Source organism: Nannobrachium achirus (genome assembly GCF_963921795.1).
Source record: "Nannobrachium achirus genome assembly, chromosome: 15".
Classification (NCBI taxonomy): Eukaryota; Metazoa; Chordata; class Actinopteri; order Myctophiformes; family Myctophidae; genus Nannobrachium; species Nannobrachium achirus.
In genome coordinates this window covers 26,436,594-26,458,722 of record NC_137822.1, presented here as the reverse complement: position 1 = coordinate 26,458,722, position 22,129 = coordinate 26,436,594, and the positions used below count along the sequence as shown (strand labels likewise).

The window sequence follows — 22,129 nt, the reverse complement described above, 5'->3', positions numbered from 1 at the left end:
ATTTTTTAATTTTTTCTCCTAAATGGATATCGCTTTTTGGAGCCAAACTCTCTTCAATTTTAGATAATGATGAGTACAGGAGTTAAAACCTGGGGTTTACATTCATTTTATAATTTTACTTTATTCTGTTCAGTGGCCTTATTTTGGTGAAAATAGAAAATGTGTGTGCATATTTTTAACTGTTTTTATCGGTGTATTCCCTTACAAATAAATACGTTTTCCTGGAGCAACTATCTTTATCTGTTCAAAAAGGAAAACCAATATTTAACCCATTTAGACCTGTCACTCTAGATTATAACCACTTTTACCATTATTTTATGCTTTTAACTATTAAGACATAGCAGATATACAAGCTCACAGCGCGGCACTGAGTGTCGTGCTGCAGCCTGCTGGTAGTAGCTTTGCCTGTATAGACTGTTTTGGATAGATACTGTAGAACCAATGGCGGCCTGAAGCAGGGGTACATGGGGACAGGTGCCTCATTTGAAACACTACATCTTGTCCTATAATTGCCCTTGTACCCTACGCAGGTGTTGTCCAAATCTAGCCTTCGTTTTTTCATTGCCATTTTTCCAGCTTGTGTCCTACAGTTTATGAGGCATCTAGAAGAGGGTCTGTGTGTCTGGGGTTAATCTCACAAACCACTGGTACTCGCCAAATGTCTTGTGCGTGATGCCAGTATGGCAAGGAAGTAAATTATTAAAAATGAAAAATATTTTCGGATGAAACTTATCCAAAATAGCCTGGTCAGGATTTTTATCTAGTTGACCATTGTTATCGCAGTGTCAAGGAGATTTTTAAGCTTAGCTGCACACAAGAGCAAATATCCTTGGCTGTGCATGTTCCATCCAGCGTAGTACAAATACAAATATAAGTGGCTGCATGGGCACAGTTTGAAATAGTGGATTCAAAGCATATCTTAATGTCTTTAAGGAGTAGTTCACCCCCAAAATGACTTTTTTTAATCATGACATGGAGACTTGAGTTCAATAATATTTTTTTGTATTTGTCGCATTCCTAAGCCAAAAAATGTATTATAGTAAACTAGCCCTTACCCGTTCAAAGATATGAGCTCCAAAATGATGTGCAGTGTGTGGGTTATGGGATGTGCACTGTGCATACAGTATATGAGGGATGGAAAGTAACTGTAACTGGTGCTTGCATGATAATATGTAGGAGCATCAATGTAAGAAATACCCGTTTCGTTTAATGGTTACCCCCCCCCCCCCACCCGCCCACCCGCCCACGCACACACCCGCCTGCCTGCACACACACACACACACACACACACACACAGAGAGCTGGTTAAACATGTTGCCTCATGCTAGATGCAGAATAGATGAGCCTCAAGCTAGATGCAGAATAGATAGTAGCTACACCATAAAAATGCTAATATACAGCATACGATTTGTGAAAGTGACAAACGGGCTTCACAGTTATGTTATAGTATAGATGTATTCCCATTTATTCTGGATGGAGACGCAAATGAATTTGGGTCTCCATCCGGAATCTATGGGGGTACATTTATTGTAATCACATTTTTGTCTTAGGAATGCGACAAAAAACTAAACATATTATTTTGTCCCCACACATTTCTATGTTGCCACTGCTATTTTACCCTACTGGCTCACCTGATGTACAGTAGCACCTCCGTCCTACTCCTCCAGTTCAGCCCCCTCTCCAACAGGTGTTGCCAGTGCAAGGAGTGACAAAAAATGCCCTCTGCCCAACTTACCACTTACTGTCGCTCAGCCAAGCCGGATGCACCAGATACATGCCTGACTCCACAGTCGTGGACAGGTACTTTCCCCCTGCACCACCCAAGTGAGCCATGCTAAATATCTTGCATGGCTAGTGAAGGTAGTTACACACACACACGCGCGCGCACGCACACACACACACACACACACACACACACACACACACACACACACACACACACACACACACACACACACACACACACACACACACACACACACACACACACACACACACAGAGTGAACTGTATTTTGGGTGGCATCATCATCATCATCATCATCATCATCATGGATCCTAATCAAAACTTGTTGGTCTCCCTGCAGGATTTGGAAATTGCATCTTTATATCAATGTAGTATGCTCTATGTAAATGGTATCTTTCATAATCAGAGAAATTTCAAAAAAAAGCTATGCAAATAAATAGCAATACTAGCAATAATAACATATAATTTAACAATATGAGACATTATATTTTTTACATTTTCAATGTCCGGAATTGTGTCTAATTATTCCTCTCTTAAACCCTTGGGAAGTTTATACAAATGATATATCTTTTAATTTGTTTGTATCTATATACAGTATATTACATACTGTAAATGTATGCACTGCATACAGTATGACTGTGTATGTGCATATCTATGAACTGCATGAATTAAGGCAGGAGAGTATTCAATTTTGTTTTAGATTGTTGTAAACTTTGTTTTGCACACACACACACACACACACACACACACACACACACACACACACTCATCTGTCAGTGGCTCATGATGAGGTCTCTGGGTCTACAGAGCACCCCTTTGTTCTCAGACCTAGGTATTACATTCCATCTATGACCAGCACTTTGCATTTGATGTCAATGAGTCTCATCCACTATAATCGGAGAAACACAGAAAAACACAGTTTTACATCTTAGAATATAACATCTGGCTTTGGAAAAGATTACAAAAGGTTATCTTGAATGAAATCAAACTGCAATTAAAATGAATGAAAGGTACGCCTCTAACTCTATCTCTGAGCATGCGCACTCATGGCAGGGCGTGTGACATACCTGAAATCCTCCGACCTTTCATATTATGGCCCTATTGCCAGCTCTCATTGGCTGGAGTCAGTCCCCGGAATTGCCATTTTACTGCCCACTCCAGGCCTGTCGCACCATGGAGGTCCAAAGATCGCTCGCTCTGTTTGCTCAAGCCATGAGCTGTTAGACAAAGGGGATCCCTCTCTTCCTGTACCTGCACTGTAGGTCCCTCTCACAGATCTGTCACAGCCCTGCTGGTTTGTTTCGGCCCACTGTCACCCACCTGGCGAAACCCTGAAGGACCCCTCTATACCTCTGGACTAGCTCTGCATCACTACCTGAGCTGTGCATGCCGAGACATCTGCTCTAGATCCTGGACTTGCTGTAAGTAAGAGTGGAGAGAAGAGAGGAGAGAGGGAGAGCAAGGTTATATTGCTGTTGTAGTTTTCATGCCTTCTGTTTTGTCCTTTCCCTGTATGTATATTTGTGTCTGTCTGTGTAACAGTATGTTTGCGTGAGGACAGAACACAAACAACTCGGAGATCCCATTTCATATGGAGGTAAGCATGTGACTTTATACCCTCAGAGCTCAGACAATGATATTATGTTGTCCTAACAGTGGTTATATTGCACTGTTGCACCCTCAGATGGTCAAAGATATATCTGTGAAAGTGATCAATACAAAGATAGGGCCTTGAGGTTCAATAACCTACAAAATAACAAAACAAAAACAGTCCACATTTATGCATGTGGGATATGAGAACCCTCAAAAACAAACACTGAATGTGGCAAAATTGTTAATGGATTAATACAACGCTGTACACTCATTAATAAGTTCATACTCATGACTATTATTGTTATTTTCATATATTAATACTAATATTTGAATACTTAAACATTTAGAATAAAAATATGATGTATCCACCACTTGCATTTGGTTCCATTTGAGTTTTCATGTTACACATTTTAAATACTAATTCAGAGACCTTTCTAGCATGCGAACAGCTCTGAAGCTCTGACTTTGACACTTCTTTATATTCTCTTAAATGTCTATTCTTGTACATTATGTAGATTCTGTTATGAGTAAATAAGACTGTGGGCTGGTGACTTGATGAAGCCTAAATACGGAAATACGAGTCTAATGTTCAGGGTCATCACTATCTTCCTCATAGATCGTATGGATTATCACTGCGGTACAAAAGGTTGAGAAAGGAGTGGCTAGATGCCTTAACAACCATGGATTACTAGAACAGATGGGTTGGTAAATGAGCATGTCACCACTGATGGCTGTACAAAAAGAGATTATAATCAGCACCTTTCTTTGGCTCTGACACATTTCTGGGTGGTCGAGAGTAAAACAAACTGCCACCCAGAGTAAAAATGTGCCTCATCATCATCATCATTATTTTAAACCTTTTTTTCTTTAGAAAAAAACTCAATTACACCAACATTGCTCTTATAAACAGGTGTTTTGTATAGGTGAAGTATTTATAAGACTACTATTATGACTCGACCGCCACTACACTAGGACATGCAAGCAAACAGCCACATTATGATTTTGTGCAGCTTCATCGATAAACTGGACTCATAGTAGAAGGCCTCACATTTTTAAAGATAGTTTAGGTCAGGGTTCCCCAATAGGCGGCCCGCGGGCCATTTGTGGCCCGCGGGGGGCTACTGTCTGGCCCACACCAACCCCAGTAATAATGGTGGTATAAGAGCAGCAACAAGACTAGTATATCGCCGTTGTCGGGTGGAAATCTCGTATCTCCAAATTTGTACGTTCTTTCGCAAATCATACAAGGCCGTCGCACAAAAGTAGTGAAAACAGCAGATCTACAAGCACACAATGCCTCGCACCGCATTGATAAAAAAATGATAAATTCAAAACGAACGGTTTTGGACATACCAATGACTTCGTGATTCTCTACCTTTTCTGGGTCAGGGTCAACTTGAAAATCATGAAAGTCATCCGACGACTTATGTGGAATTTGAATTGCTCTAACGCATACTGAATTTTAGACGAACCAAAATGGTATTTCTAATTCAAATATATGGAAAAAAGAGCAAGCTAGTCTTATTACTGCTTCAAAACATTTCCCTTTATTACAGTAGTCATTGTAGAGTACAAAATACATCAATTAATTTGATATGTATTTAATATAATCATATTTTAGGAATTAACATGTTAGTTCAAGGTGGAGACAATAACCCAGAAAATTAAGTATTTCAAACGTTTCCAAAAACCTACATTTTGATTGTATAAGAAAATGTAGGCCTACTGTAAAGATTGCCTATTCCTTATTGATTCAGTACCTCAGTAGGTTTTGATATTACCATAATACCTTGTGATAGTTATGGATACATACACGTTTGTATCTTTAGTGTATTTGAGAAAGGGAAACCCATGGAAAAAAATATTTGTACCTTGACTGATAATGGTGGGAATGTGTTTTCTGTTGTAGTTTTAAGGTGAAATCCATAACCTTTAACACCATGCTTGAGTATGATGAGACATTATGATCCCTTTATATGGATATACAGTAGGCCTATAGCCTTTTAAACCCTGTATATTATTCCCTCTACAGTGAGAGTCTTCACCAACCTATCTCTTAGCTGAATATGGTGAATATAGTGAATCTACACGGTGGAAATGTAGTTGTACTTCAAACTTGGAAATATTAATTCATTTTATTGACCAGATCCAAAACAATATGTAGATATAAAATAGTAATTATCAAACAATATAAACTTACAATATTTACAATGTATAGCCTACACACACACACACACACACACACACACACACACACACACACACACACACACACACACACACACACACACACACACACACACTCACACACACACACACACACACACACACACACACACACATGAATGAATGCATCTTTGAAGTATAGAGTCTATCTATATATAAAGCATAATGGAGGAGAAACACCATATGATATTGATTGAATTGATTCAATTTATTAGAAGGTTGCATAGGAAAAAGTAGGCTATTTACACAGGAACCACTTTATGTATCTCATAATCATTAGTGAATTCAATAAAGAATCATATGTCATCCAGACTGACTTGGCCAGGCTTTCAAAGGCTGGGCAATCTCATTTTTACTCCCTCCTGTAGAGGGAGTGAAAAGGCCGGTAGGCTACACCGGTCCATGCTTCCATGAACTGGTTCCTCTTACTTTACCACAATGTCCTGTTTCCGAGCCATAACCTTCATTTGGCTTGCTGGTGCTACACATTGATCAGTAATTTACCCCAATATTTCTCTTCCTCTCTAGATGTAATATGTGAGCATACAGCTGAAGATGGGCTCACTAGTATCATCCATTGGTCAGTTGTGTGGCGGGGAGAAAGTGCAAGGTGAAATCTTAGGCAAAGTATCTTTGTATTGCATTATAATATTGTATCTTTCGATGTATAGACAGATCGCATGTCCACAATGTGAGAACTGTTCCCTGCTCTACTATATTATTCTGTATATATGTGAAACAATATATTATCCATGTTATCAACCTCTACTAACCTTGGACCATTTCTGTACTTATGCATGGTGATAAAAGTGACTTAACTCACTCCTTTGAATCTCACTGTATTCCCTGTTGTCTCTTATAGAGGAGGAGAGATTCCTACGAGCCAATGACAGAGCCTTCAACTTGTCCTATCAATATGCTGTGAGTGATAGAGCAAAAATAGATACATTTCTGTAAACTGTTTTCGATTCTGATATGGACATACTTTACATGTGAATTTACATTGACTCATACAGTCCATACAGAAAGGTCTTACAAGAAATTCAATAGGATTTGTCTTCTTATTCATTATGCATTTACAGTCTTTACAAGTGGTGTATTACTGTAAAGTGTGTCATATAGTGGAGTATTAATATGGAGTATTTTCAGCGAAGAGCTTTTATGTTGAGGGGAAAAAAGGAGCAGACCAAGTATAGAGCCCTGTGGGTCAACCAAAGTAAAGGGTTTAAGTGGTTAATGACTCCAGAGAAAGTGTTTACACTGATCCAAAGGCAATGAGCTTGCCTTTTTAGCATCCCAGCTGATGCTTTGGCATCGTTTATGCCTGGTGATCTTACTTGTTTGCAGTTGTTCGTCATGAAAACATACAGTATTTCTCATGACGAGCAGATCTTGCGCTAATGTTGCTCCATTTTGGAATTCATTAGTGAGTGCTGCAAGAGGCATTTTGGAATTCATTAGTGAGTGCTGCAAGTGAGGATGAATGAGTATACATGCTACAGTACATACTTCCCCAATCACAAGCTCACAGAATTGGACCACAGAGGCATGTTACATGTATGTAGTTAGTTTCTTGCCTCGACATTCAGCTTTACGGCTGCATCCTTGAAGGAATTCCAGTTCCTTTGTACTTCAGCGAATCAGAGTTACTATATATCTTGAAACTGAAATCGACCATCATTAGTAATTAGAAGGGGTGTCAACGTATTTATGGCCATGCTGTGTATATAATACAGTAATCTTTTTTAGTCGATTGTTGTCAGTTATGTGTTCATATAGTGTCAAATATACAGTATAGTGGATGTTATGCTCAGCTGCTCACCAGTGTGACCCATTATGCTTAAGTTATACTCTAGCACACAATTGTGAGCCTATAGATGCCTATTTTCGGTGCATGGGACCATTGTATGAATGAGGCATTGCTCTCTCCTCAGAACAATGCCATCAAGACCTCCAAATACAACATTTTCAACTTTCTGCCGCTTAACCTTTTCGAGCAGCTCCAGCGACTTGCCAATGCCTACTTTTTTTGCCTACTCATCCTTCAGGTAAAACATTTGCACCTATATGAAATACTTATGCAATTCACTACTTTGGATTATGGTTACGTTCCCTATTTGAGCATTACATTGCAATCACACCAGCTCATACGTCATTTTTGCCATATTTTGTATGGGATACTATCCCTGATACTTAAAATGTATGCATTTAACAGACAATCTTATGGATATCCGGTTTGTAAGTGAACTTACTTTGACTACCTGTTTCTGTGTGTGTTTTTTTTGTGCATGCGTGCTCTGACCTCAGGTCATTCCAGCGATCTCCTCGCTCTCCTGGTTCACCACGGTTGTTCCTCTGCTGCTGGTGTTGTCCATGACAGCAATCAAGGACGCCAACGATGACATTGTAAGTTACAATGCCCATTTTCTGTCATGACAGCTGATCATCATTAATAAATTAGGCTAGATAATCACAATATTAAAAGGTATTATAAGGCGCTCGGAGGCCGCAGGTGTAAAGTAGCTGTCCACTGCTGTGGAGAGTACAGTAGGTGTAAAGGCTCATTGCAGTAAAAGGCTCAATGCAGTAAAAACTGCATTTATGGTCTGGAGAGGGCTCTTTTTACAGACGGATAAAAGGGCAGGGGCTCAAGCCCCCTTTGATGTCTATGTGTGCACATGCCTGCTCCAAGGTGAGGTCAGGTCACTTTTAACTGAGTAGCTACTCACCTTTTGTCGGTCAGTAAAAGAGATGTGTCAGGAGGAGTTGCTGCTCATCGCGGTGAGTGACATAATGTTGTAGTATGAATGAGCCTTTAGAATCCACTGCTGTGCATCCGGTTTGGCCGAGCGTCAATATGTTGTGTTTCTATAGACTCTATACAAACACAGCATATTTGGGGGACACCTGATTTTTTAAATTTTTATATAAGTTTATTTTGGTGGGACAGCACATATTATTGATGAACAGGATTTAGCAAGGAACATTAATTTCCATTCACACTTAAAACAAGCAACATTACAAAAGGGCACATATAAACATCACTTAAAGGTTGAAAACAGAACAACAGTATAAAAGAACAAGAAACATTGAAGCCCATTTAAAAATGTTTGCATGTTTGATTGTCCACAATCCATCCTTTTAGTTGGAAAAGACATAAAGGATGGACACTCTTATGTTGGTTGGTAGAATATATTTGGAACAATGAAGTTCAAACATTCAATGCCTGAAACTACTGAACTTGCCAACATCTAAAACAAATGGCCATATTATGTCCACATACTGCACAGTGCTCTGACCTTCTGTATCAAATCTTTTTCTCTTTTTCTCCTTCCTCTGCTATACCAACCTAACAGAACAGACACAAAAGTGACAGGCAGGTAAATAATCGCAAGGTGGATGTCCTCATCGATGGCGTGTAAGTCTCTCTTTGGTTATAAGTTTGGCAACCAAAACAAAGTACACTACATGATGTGTCTGTCCAACTAATTATATTCTCTTTAAACATTCATCCGGAAAAACACAATTCACTATTGACAACAGTTTGATTGTAATTCAAAAGACCAGACTCTGACACCCAAACTGAAGATGAAAGCCTGCACCAATTTGTATTAACATTTTATACTTTATGTCTTTGTAATTCACCAGGATGAGAAGTGAAAAATGGATGAATGTTCAAGTTGGAGACATCATCAAACTGGAGAACAACCAATTTGTCACAGTAAGTTTGTGGACAAATGCATACATACAGACAGCGCACAGATTTAACCCATTTAGCCCTAACCTATAGAATAGGGCTAAATCAGAAATTAGCCTACAAAACAAATATGTTGCTACATACTGTACATGTACTGTAAGCCCCTCCCAAACAGCAAAATGTGTTCCCGGCCTGAATGGGTAATACACATACAAGCTATTTTCTTCCTGTTCCGTACTACCACATTTTGTTTTAATGCTTTTACTTCAGTAAATGGTGTTTGTACATGAAGCTGCATTTTGCAAGTGGCATAAATACAGATTTTGCTGTGCATTGGTGTTGTTGATTTTTAGAGATAGTAGCATCAGCATTGAATCAAGCCAAAGTTCCCAATGGGGACAATAAAATCAAATTTATCATAATCTACAAAAGCACCTTATTTCTGAAACCCCTTTTATCTCTGAGACCCTTCATTATTTTTTAGAGATAGTAGCATCAGCATTGAATAAAGACAGAGATCCCAATGGGGACAATAGAATATATCTTATCAACATAATCGAGCGAGCAAGCACCTGTGTTATCTCTGTAACCCTGCACTATGTGCCATCATGGATCATCATTTGCAATCGGATCTGGAATATTCACATTAAAAACATGAGTGTAAATGCACCTCAGACACCCAGCCGGAGAAGGATTGAAGTCCAATCCCTTAAATCTGCAATTTTTGCTACTTTTGTGTGACACCGACTATGACGAAATAGGGCATTCGATTACGAAAAACATCCATCCTTCCATATTCAACTGCTTATCCGTAATCGGGTCATGGGGGGAAAAGCTCCAGCAGAGAGCTCCAGACATCCCTTTCCCAAGCAACATTAGCCACTTCCTCCTGGGGGATCCTGAGGCGTTCCAATAAAGGCCAGTGTGGAGATATAATCCCCCCATCTGGTCCTCGGTCTGCCAGGGGGTCTCCTCCCAGTGGGACTGCAATACCGCTCCTGCTGCCCCGATTCTCCAGCCGATCTCCTGCTCCATCCTCCCCTCACTCGTGATGAGCAAGACCCCGAGATACTTAAACTCTTTCAGCAAAACATACAAAGTTTTTAATATGGAGATGCAATGTTTCTGCCTGACAGCCTGACAGATATATGGGAGTCTGGCCAAATAATACCTGGACATGATCTAGCCTACAGGTGAGATGCATACTGATGCCAAATGTATTCTTACCGTATTTCTTTATGCTTTATATTCTCCAGGCTGATCTTCTGCTGCTGTCCAGCAGTGAGCCTCTCAATCTGATCTACATTGAAACTGCTGAATTAGATGGGTAATGTTACTTGTATATATATTATGTCCTTCCCTTTTATATTCAGTTATACTAAATTGTCTCTGACGGGTATCAACCTTATACAGTAGGTCCAAAAATATGACTTTTCAGGAAATGGGGAAAAAGAATGTGAGTTCCAATGTAACTATTATTTAGTCGCAAGCTCTTGTTAATAATACTTTACATTTGTTTTGTTAATTATAAAAACGACAAGACTACCAAAACCACTTTAACTTTCCATCAAAAGTAGCTAAAATCGCTGGCCTACAAGGTCATAATGTGTCACATCACAACGTGCTGTGCGCTTATAGATTATCTATTTTTACTACTTTTGCTCAAGGCTCTTGTGCAATGAAGTAGGACGAAAAAACATAAAATGTTAAAATATGGAGAGATACAAGGTTTCTGCCCAACTGCGATGTTATGTATAAAGAGGTGTTTTAAGTATCTCTGTTCAAAAGTCCAAAATGCAAGTCTCAAGTCATTTGTGACCCATCTCCATGTCAAGTCACATGACCTCTTGTCATCCCCCATGCACCCCCACATACAGGGAGACCAACCTGAAGGTGAGACAGGCCCTGACTGTAACTGGAGAGATGGGCAACAGCATTGAGGCACTGGCCAACTTCAACGGTAAGAGGAAAAAAATATATTTATTGTTTTGTGTTAAGGTTAATCCTCTAAACCAGTGGTTCATATCAAGATCCATTATGTATCTGCATTTGAGCCACGGACCACCATTTGATGAGATTTAACCTCTCAGACCCAAGACGTAAAATATTTTGTTGTTTGCTTGAGTAATTATTCTCTGTAATTATTTTATTGCCATGTCTTGTCATGTGACATCTCTGTGGACCAGGTGAGGTGCGGTGTGAGCCTCCTAACAACCACCTGGACAAATTCAAGGGCACGTTGACACTAAATGGACAAGCATACTCTTTGGATAATGACAAGATTCTGCTCAGAGGATGCACTCTGAGGAACACTGGCTGGTGCTATGGTCTGGTGCTTTTTGGAGGTGAACCTGAACTTTGTGATGGATGTTACTTTCTGTTTTGTTTTACCACGGACACGTTTGCTTTAAGAACTGTTCTTGAATGAATTTAAGCAACATTGTGGTGCAGAGGTTCCCAACCTTTTTTTCTTGGAACGCCCTCTTTTTACATCTGATAAAAACTGAGATTCCCCCACATGTTAACTAGCCTGGCATTAGCCAGACTGATAATGTGGATTAACTCACAAGTTCCTCCACGGTATCAGTTTGGACTTCGGCCCATAGGGAGTGAGTATGAGAAATCGGGCCAATCAGTGACTGTGTTTCAACTGTGAACAGTGAAACACAGTCACTGACTGGACGGGTAATTTTCTAATTCCTCATAATCGCTCCCTATGTCATGTATGTTTTCAAGTTTAAAGTGATAGTTCACCTATTTTTGACATAAAGCTGTGTGAAATACTTGCCACTAAAACAGTGGTTAAAAATGTATTAATTCATTACCAGAGTCCCGTGGTCAGAGTTCTGGTCAGTTTCTAATGAATATTAAGTAGTTCCAATGGGGTGGGGGCCATTTGGCGTGGCCCAATCATTGAAAGTAGATTAATCCACAAAACTAGCGTCATTTGTACTGTTGGCCTATTTCTACCATATAGAGTGAGGTTTCGTTCTGATCAGCTGACTGCAAAGCACCTTGTTTTGGGGAAATACGTTGCAGCGGCGTAGTGATACTGGACACAAAAAATAGTACCATGTGACAGAGGGGTCAAAGTTGAACGAAAGTTGGTCTATTTGGTAGAAATAGGTCAACAATACAAATGAACCTAGTTTTGTGGATTCATCTATTTTTAATGATTGGGCCATGAGCCCCTGCCAAATCACCGGTACTACTTTATATTTATCTAAAACTGACCAGAACTCTGACCACGGGACTCTGGTAATGAATTAATACATTTGTAACCACTATTTTAATGGCAAGTATTTCACACAGCTTCATGTTAGAAATAGGTGAACTATCACTTTAAACAACTTGGTTTTAGGCTCATGTATGCCATACCTGTAAATAACAATTAGTTAGTTATGGCACTTGCGTGCACACTTAATAACTTCAAGAGGGATGTCATGTCATCATTAGACTATTCTTTGTATATTTAATTATCTAAATACTGTAACGTTTATGCCCAGCATTTAAATGTGCTGTATGTTGTATAGGGCATATGACTGACTTATGTCTACATGATTCTATGTATTTCATTCTCTCCAGGTCCAGACACCAAGCTGATGCAGAACTGTGGAAAGACAACGTTCAAACGAACCAGCATCGATCACTTAATGAATGTGCTTGTGTTGTGTGTAAGTCTGTCACATCTGTCAAAAACACACACATGCAGGCACGCATGCAGGCACACGTTTTATCAGCTCAATGATCATTGAACATTAGCGAACAGTGTGCGTGCGTGCGTGCGTGCGTGCGTACGTGTGTCTGTCTGTCTGTCTCTCACTGACGTCACATGCAAACCTAACAACGTTAACAGTTGCCTAACAACAACAGTTTGCGCTGGCTTTGGACGTGTTTAGTCCATATACGGTCATTTTCGTCCTGACAGACTCAGAGACAGCCAGAAAACGTGAACTTTATAGACAGACAAGGAAGAACGCGGAAAGAAACAAATTAACAAACAAACAAACTAGCAAACAAACAAACAAATCTTATTTATCTCGAGTGAAACTGCACTTGCTTCAGCAGCAGAATGCACAGAAGTAAAAACACATTATTATTATTATTATTGTTATTCACTTTCCTCCTCAGATCTTCGGCTTCCTTGCCAGCATGTGCACCATCCTGGCCATTGGCAATGCCATCTGGGAGGTGAGGGAAGGCTCTTTGTTCACAGCATTCCTCCCGCGGCCAGATGACATCAGTGCTGGTTTTTCAGCCTTCCTCTCCTTCTGGTCCTATGTCATCATCCTCAACACCGTGGTCCCCATATCTCTATATGTCAGGTGAACACATGATCACTCTATATCTCCCTGTATTTGTCTGCCTCTCTAGTGTTCTATCATTAGTCTGTCTGTCTCTGCTGTCTGCATCCGTTTCTGTCTCTCTGTCTGTCTGTCTCATAGAGTATTATCTATCTATAAATGCGAGAAGTCTCTGCGTGTCTGCGTGTATGTAATCCGCGTATCTCGAGAACCGTTCGTCCCACCGGCTTCAGATTCGGCACGCGCGTTCCCCGCCGCGGCACGGAGTGCAGTGCCGGGTCTTGACCCGACCCGACGCGCGGTTTTCCCGAACCGGCGCGAAACGTTCGGAATCTCCTTATTTGATTGTTGGTTTATTTGGTTGATTGTTCAGGCTGTTCCGGAGGAAATCGGCGAAAGCTCTGACTCATTGTGACATCACTTCATAAAAGGCTCTGACATCACGTACGCCACATGAGTCAACAAAACATCTCTGTGAGTGTGTATGTATGTATGTAATCCGCGTATCTCGAGAACCGTTCGTCCCACGGGCACGCGCGTTCTCCATATATGGGCATAAAATGAATGCCCCCATATATGGGCATAAAATGGATTGCAGACAGACAGATACAGATATCTCCATATATGGACATAAATGGACAGAGGCAAACAGATGGTCAAAGATCTCCATATATGGGCATAAAATGGACGCAGACAGACAGATACAGATATCTCCATATATGGGCATAAATGGACACAGGCAAACAGATGTTCAAAACGGGTCCTATGACAACAGGTATAATGAGGTTTGCATTAAAGGGGGAACCGGCACTGTGTCTGCAACACAGTTGGAGGCACAGACAGATACTCCATATATGGGCATAAAATGGACGCAGATAGACAGATATCTCCATATATGGGCATAAAATGGACCCAGAACTATAACTGCAGTGATCTCCATATATGGACATAAAATGGACAGCGACATACAGACAGACAGATAGATACAGATAACTCCATATATGGGCATAAATGGACACAGGCAGACAGATGGTCAAAACGGGTCCTATGAAAACAGGTATAATGGGGTTTGCATTAAAGGGCGGGGCATTCATTCCCTATTTACATTGTTCCGAGTTGGCCAGGTCGCCGACTAGACGCTGGGCCGCCCCAGCTTCTAGTATATATAATAGAGAGCGGACAGCCCCGCCCCCAGCCATTCACTTCAATGCAAGTGCTCAGTGGCGTTTTGAAGCATGCGGAAGTAGCTGAATCCAGGTGCATTGTGGGTGAATCCAGGTGCATTCTGGGGGAAATTGGAACCAAATTTGGTTCCAAAATGTTTGACGTCGAGACGTAATGACGTCACGAACGACGTCGACGTCCATTGAACCCTATTGTAGACCCCAGTGGCGCGCTCTTATGCTCGTGCATGTATGTTTCACCCCACCTGAAATTCCAGCTTTGGCCAGTAGGGCGGCCGCTTCAACGTTTACAAGCCGTTCTGGGGGCTTGGTCTGTCTCTGTAAAATGCAGCATTGTTGTATTTGTTGATGACCTCTATTAAGACCTCAAGACCTCAGGAGGACCCTCGCCAGAGGAGCCTCTTGTTGGCAATAAAGCAGGAGAGAGGAGTTTAGCCTTGGCCAGGAGGAGGAGATGGGAAGTGATTTGGCCACCACTGCTGACCCGCCATCCGGAGGGTGTAGCTAGAGGTCAGGGTCGACTCCAAACACCTGATGAACGATTGTTACCGCCTGAAGACATCAACTCTTCCTGGCCAAGGCTACATTCACCAAACGTGAATGAAGGAGAAGCATCTTTGGATGTAATAATAATAATAATAATAATAATAATGTGTTAATATGCTATGCTCTGTTGATTAATTGAATACATAGGACCTCAATGGAAACAAGTCCCCAGGACATTCTTGTGTTTTTTCACATTTTACTGCAGTTTAATTTTTTTTTCTGTCTGTCTGTCTGTCTGTCTGTCTGTCTGTCTGTCTGTCTGTCTGTCTGTCTGTCTGTCTGTCTGTCTGTCCAGCATCTCTTCTACCTGTCTCTGTATCTGTTTGTCAACATCTAAACATGTCTGTTGTCTGTGTTGTCTGTGTGTGGGCTCAGTGTGGAGATCATACGTCTGGGCAACAGCTTTTACATCGACTGGGACAGGAAGATGTACTACCCCAAGAATGACACTGCCGCCCAGGCCAGAACCACCACCCTAAACGAAGAGCTGGGCCAGATCAAATACATCTTCAGTGACAAGACTGGGACCCTCACTCAGAACATTATGACTTTCAACAAGTGCTCCATCAATGGAAGGTCATACGGTAACTAATAACATTATCAGGGTTTGATACTGTTAAAGAAACCACCATTTCTCTTAATTACGAGTTAAGCTTATATACGTGTATGATGACTACAAAAGTAGAGGCATTTAATCCCCACCCCCCGACATTAATAACAATAAACAATTAATTTATTTAGCACATTCCATACTATGTAGAACAAAAAGGTATGCTCATTGTCACCATTAAGTACCTATTCATGTTATTCAATGTATATGAAATTGTGAAAGTTGTGATTTGCAGGGCTGCAACAGCAGTTGTGGCAATGCATTGCGTGGAATGTGAACGACAACATTGCACCAAGCTTTTATTGAACATTATGTCTCTGATCATCTTTTTTCCCTCTGTTATCCAGGGGAGTTGTTCGACTTTTCTGGACATAGGGTGGATATAACAGAGGTGAGGGGACAGAAGTACTATTGTGTTACGTCTGTCTGTAGGTTATATCAATATTTTCTTTCCATTTCCTGAAAAGTAACTGTTTTGGACATAGAGGGTTTCTGCCCGACATCGACGATATGAGAGTATGATGATCCACTTTGTATTCCATGAAACTCCGTATTTTACATTTCTCCTCACATCTCCTCTCCTGCAGAAGACAGAGAAAGTGGATTTCTCCTGGAATAAGCTGGCCGACCCCAAGTTCATTTTTCACGACCACAACTTGCTAGAGGCGGTGAGAGAAGGAAACACAGAAGCCCAGGCCTTCTTTCGTCTGCTGGCGCTGTGCCACACCGTCATGTCTGAGGAGAAGAAAGAAGGTAGGTAGGCATCTTCTACAGCACAACAGTATAATATACAGTATACTGTAGAACTAGAAAGGTGCCATTCGGAAAATTGCAAGTGTGGTTGTCAGTAACTTGGCACCGATGCCAGTTTGATATATACAAGCATTTCTGGTAATGTCTTCATTAACAGCCAATGAGGCCAGCAGGGCACACCTCATGGCGCGCTCTGTTGGTGCACAAGCCTACTTGCACAAGGAGCAAGTTGGCACCTAGACAGAGTGCAGTTCTAGTTGAAGCGGTGAAAGCCGCTTCCAAGGAGAGGCTTTGTCTGTCCCGTACATGTTTTCTTTTTTGAGGATTCCCATAGATTCCCAAGGAGTGGCCTTGTCTGTCCCGTACATGTCCCGTACATGCAGAATTGAGGATTGGTCAAGCTTCACATGACAATTTGGCCCTCCAGACAAAATCATTCAGAATTCAGAATTCATCAAAATATAGAACTAAAGCACATAGAAAGTATAGATCTAGAACACAGAATGTATAGATCTAGAACAGAGATTTCATAGCTCTAGAACACATAGAATAACAATTCACCGTTTCACTTCGACCCGAGGTTTGATTTTTATTATTCAGACTAGAAAATACTGTTCCGTCACGTGAAACTTGACCAATCCTCAAATCCGTTATATTGTCCAATCAGAAAAGCGACGAGTAGTCCGGCAAAATTTTGGGGTTGCTCTTGAAACCTTAATAAATCTGACAGGTACTATAGTCTGTCACACTAATTTTATACAATATAATATAAGCTATTAATTATGACATGACATTCTGATTCCCAGACGGCCTCTCTACTCATTCAACTATAATCCATTATACAACAGGCATTTCTGAGGAAGCAATCTCAATGGTCAACTATAGAGTCTAGACATTGACGTAGAATGTGGTCAAATCAACATTCCTTTTTTAACTTTATTATGTTGTATTCCTCTCCTCTCAACCTTTCCTCCCTGCAGGAGAACTGTTCTATCAGGCCCAGTCTCCTGACGAGGGTGCTCTCGTGACCGCAGCGAGGAACTTTGGCTTTGTCTTCCGGTCACGTACACCAGAGACCATCGTGGTGATGGAAATGGGGAAGCAGGTCACCTATGACCTGCTGGCCGTTCTGGACTTCAATAACGTCCGCAAAAGGATGTCCGTCATAGGTGAGAGAAGATGGGTGTGTTACACCACGTGAATGTATCCACTCTGTGACCCCAAAAGTACATGTAGCTTAAAGGGATACAGGGTTCCCACTGTCATGAAATTCCTGGAAATATTTTGAAATTAGAAAAAATATTTTTCCAGTACTGGAAAAGTTTTGGAATTGATCAAGGGTCCTGGAAGGTCCTGGTAAAAATAGCTATGCATTGTCTTTCGTTATTGATTTTGTTAATACTGAAATGACAAATTAAACATTGGCCAAATTGTCAAATATTAGAGGCAGAAGATAGCCGATCTACATGCTCACAACGCCTCGCAACGCGAGGCGTTGTGAGCATGTAGATCGGCTATTTTCACACTAGAACCGTGTTATACAAAATTCCTCAACTCTTAGTGCTCGTCAGGGTGCCGGGGTCCCCAGTTAAAACATGATTATTTCGGGGGTCACGGCCTGAAAAGGTTGAGAACCACTTGCATAATTATACTACCTGTCTTTGGGCACTGCGCATAGGAGTAAGCGACCTGTTATTGAGCTGAATTATTGTTATATAGTCCTGGAAATTGGGTTAAATATTCTGGAAAAGTTTTGGAAAAGTTTGGGAAATTAATTGGTAAAAATGTGTGGGAACCCTGGGGATAGTTCATCCAAAAAAATAACTTTTTTCTATTGATTACTCACCCCATGGAGACTTGAATTCATGGATATTGTTTTGTTTTGGTCGCATTCCTAAGCCAACAATTTGATGATCAGCAGTGGTTCCCTATGGAGACACAAAGATTCTCCTCAAATTATTGGCTTAGGAATGCGACAAAAACTAAAAGAATATCCATGAATTCAAGTCTCCATGGGGTGAGTGATCGAGAGAAAATAAGTCATTTTGGGGGTGTACTATACCTTTAACGCAAGTCCTGTGTTCCCGTGAGGCGAGAGGATGGCAGGGTCACCTGTCAAAAGTCGGTTTGTGTATGAGATTGTTAATTACATTAGTTATTGAACACCCAGGTTACAAAATCTCATGGCACTTATGATATATACTGTTTTTTATTTTTTATATATATTTTTTTTATTATTACAGTAGATCTATTTCATATTTAAAAATGTATTTAAATATATCAATGGCATCCTAAACCTTCATCAATTGCAAAACTGTGACCTCTGGAGTGACGGAATATGATGCGTAATTCAATTTTGCTGTAACATTGGTACCAACGGGAATTCGAAAGTTCGAAACAATATATTTTTCAGGTAGACTACATGATAGGCTAGTGTGTGCAAAGACCCTTTCATACACAGAGTTTTGGCAAATATATTTAGATAGATAGATAGATAGATAGATAGATAGATAGATAGCTAGATAGATAGATAGGTAAAATGTACATATGAAAAACGATATGTCCCTCTATGTGTTGTTCAGTAAGAAACCCTGAAGGTAAGCTGACTCTGTACTGCAAGGGAGCAGACACCATTATCTATGAAAGACTTCACCCATCCTGCAACAAACTGATGGAGCTTACCACTTGTCACCTCAATGTGAGTCATACTTATTTACTTATACTGTATGCTTTTGTAAAGCCTATGTCAATTATGCTCCGAGATGAATGCTATAGTATATTGTTGCTTTAAAAGTGTATGTATCTCCTCATTAATGGTCAAAAACTCCACTTGAGTTGTATTGGGTAAAGTGATGATAATAAGGACACATTCAAGTATCTGACAATGTATAAAGTCAACATACAAACACATTTGAAGAGGCATTTTTTTCTTATTTTCTTTTCTTTATTTTCTTCCTGAAAAGTTAATATTTTGGACATACTGTACTGTAGCTGGTTTCTGCCTGACAGCAGATATATACAAATGAACAAACCTAGAATATACACATAATAAAATACATATTATAACATTTTATTATTACTAGTAGTAGTGTTTCTTGTTTCGTTATTACTTTACTTTCACAACAAGTCACCTTTGTACGGTAATAAATATTAACATTGAGCAATATTATTATTTAATGACTGACAATTTGCGATGTGTTTGTTAGTAATACACAGTTTAACGCATAACCCACGGGTTGACGTATGGTGTATTGTTGTAGTGCCTATCTTTGACCCAGCAGCAGTTGTTATTACACAGGGATAAAATACACAAAAGAAAGCGAGGTGGGAAAATAGGAGAGTCAGGAGAGAGAGCGAGAGGGAGAGAGGGAGGCTGATGTGCCCTTAAGCACCATGGACAGCGACGCTATTACAAAACGTCAGGCAATAGCAATAAATCCTCTAGTCCAGTGGTCTTCAACAGTGTCCTCAGAGTTATTACAGGGGGTCCTCCAAATCTTTGTTTGATAGAAACTTTTTTTATATTAACCACTTGAACCCTAGCGTCCATATTCTGAGAACTTTAACCAAAAATAGCAGATCTACAAGCTTTATTTATTATTGGCAAAGAGCTTTGGTGTATAGGGAGAAAAGAGCAGACTAAGTACATAGAGAAAGGTCAACTTTATTAAGTATTGACGGTTCAAGTGGTTAAATATCTGAAAACACAAATTGACATGAACCCAAAATACACTGACGAAGATTGTGCTGTCAAATGATGAGACTATATGGAATCTATGAAAGGCTGTGGGGGTCCCTGCTTCATCTCTCTCTCTCAACTAAGGGGTCCTTGGCCTGCTTTAGTCCCCTCCACACCCACTCTCTTTCTCTGTGTCTCTCGTTATGTCTCTGTCTCTGTCTGTCTCTGTCTGTCTCTGTCTCTGTCTGTCTCTGTCTGTCATTCTCTCTGTCTGGCTGGGAACCACTTGAATGGACTCGCTAATGTATTAGGGAGCCAAAAGACAGCACTTTTAATCAGAATCTTGATTGACTGATGGTAAAAACATAATTAACACAAGGAATTAACAATCTTTGCATATTACAGATACATTTGACAGAAATCTGTTTAAAATTATGTTCAGGAGCTTAGAGACAGCGGCCATCAAGCGTCTTGCCCACATTGTATCGTAAACAGAGCACAATATGCAATATTATGGGCCCATCAGAATAAACCATCTGTCTTATTTACACACATAGCAAGTCAAGACCAATTTCTTCTTTACATGGAAGCATCAATATTCAACTTAACCGCCTTGGATAAAAAAATAACTTCTTTAGCTCAGTCCTGTAATTCCCACACATCACTAGTGTGTGTGCGTGCTGTGCTGTCCCATTTATGCCTAGAATTATTGAATGCTTTAGCTATTGAAAAATAGCAGATATACAAGCTCACAGCGGGGCACCGAGTGCCGCGCTGCGAGCTTGTAGATCTGCTATTTTTTTTTAAACGTGATATATCCCTGGAACAACATATTTTGAGATGGGGGTCCGTGGCCAAATACATGTAGTTTTGGGGGTCCTTGGCATGAAACATTTTGAGAACCACTGACAGAAAAATAGTTAAATTTTTTTTTTTTTTAAATTAGAAGGATTTAGAAAAGAAATAGCAGGTATACAAGCTCACAGCGCGGCACCGAGTGCCGCGCTGTGAGCTTGTATACCTGCTATTTTTTTAATATTTAAAGCATAAAATATTGCGTAATAATGTGTACAGGGCTAAATGGGTTTAATTTGTTTCTGTTGTTTGACCTTGCCTCAACAGGAGTATGCTGGTGACGGCCTGCGTACATTGGTTCTGGCATATAAGGATCTGGATGCCGCCTATGTAGAAGAGTGGGAAAAGCGCCACCATGAGGCCAGCACTGCCATGGATGGACGGGAGGAGAGACTAGATGAACTATACGAAGAGATTGAGAAAGACCTGATGGTTGGTTCCCACAGACATTGTCTACTGTAGCTACAGGATATAAATAAAGGATTAATTAATGGATTTTACGATTATTAGTGTGGTTGCCCCTGCAGTACTACATCTTCCATCTTCCATCGTTTCCTCCCACAGTTTTGGTGGCACGCACTTGGGCCATATGTCAAATCGACTGGCTTCATCGGGACACGCATGCGTGCTATTTTGCTAAGAGATAAGTTATATTATAGTTTGATTTATATAAATGGTTTCGTGAATTAATTTTCTCCATTGACTTTAATTAAAAATGTAACTTTTCCCAAATATGGAGCTGGCTGACATCATAGATGTCTGACATCATATAGATATAGATATAGAGACTGACACAGTATGTCCATATATGGGCTTTCCAAGATATGGGCTTAATATTGATGACATAAGGGATCGCTATTTATGGGTATAAGAGGGACAAGGACTGACACCAAGATCTCCATATATGGCCATTAATGTATTAGTGAATTAATTTTCC

At 40.4% G+C, this 22,129-nt stretch overlaps 1 protein-coding gene across 1 annotated transcript in view; it reads left to right on the top strand.

The window, feature by feature from the left end:
* Positions 1-2,979: 2,979 nt before the first annotated feature.
* Positions 2,980-22,129, top strand: part of LOC308300084 (phospholipid-transporting ATPase ID-like) — a 29,604-nt gene continuing 10,454 nt past the window's right edge. The window contains exons 1-19 of the mRNA XM_080743853.1: positions 2,980-3,166; positions 3,288-3,342; positions 6,093-6,174; positions 6,427-6,485; positions 7,499-7,612; positions 7,872-7,970; positions 8,921-8,982; positions 9,213-9,285; positions 10,518-10,588; positions 11,139-11,221; positions 11,448-11,606; positions 12,847-12,935; positions 13,393-13,586; positions 15,671-15,879; positions 16,253-16,296; positions 16,493-16,658; positions 17,639-17,827; positions 19,241-19,356; positions 21,460-21,624. Of these exons, the coding sequence (XP_080599979.1) occupies positions 6,120-6,174; positions 6,427-6,485; positions 7,499-7,612; positions 7,872-7,970; positions 8,921-8,982; positions 9,213-9,285; positions 10,518-10,588; positions 11,139-11,221; positions 11,448-11,606; positions 12,847-12,935; positions 13,393-13,586; positions 15,671-15,879; positions 16,253-16,296; positions 16,493-16,658; positions 17,639-17,827; positions 19,241-19,356; positions 21,460-21,624 (1,947 nt within the window). The 5' untranslated portion in view covers positions 2,980-3,166; positions 3,288-3,342; positions 6,093-6,119. The remainder of the gene's footprint in view (positions 3,167-3,287; positions 3,343-6,092; positions 6,175-6,426; positions 6,486-7,498; positions 7,613-7,871; positions 7,971-8,920; positions 8,983-9,212; positions 9,286-10,517; positions 10,589-11,138; positions 11,222-11,447; positions 11,607-12,846; positions 12,936-13,392; positions 13,587-15,670; positions 15,880-16,252; positions 16,297-16,492; positions 16,659-17,638; positions 17,828-19,240; positions 19,357-21,459; positions 21,625-22,129) is intronic.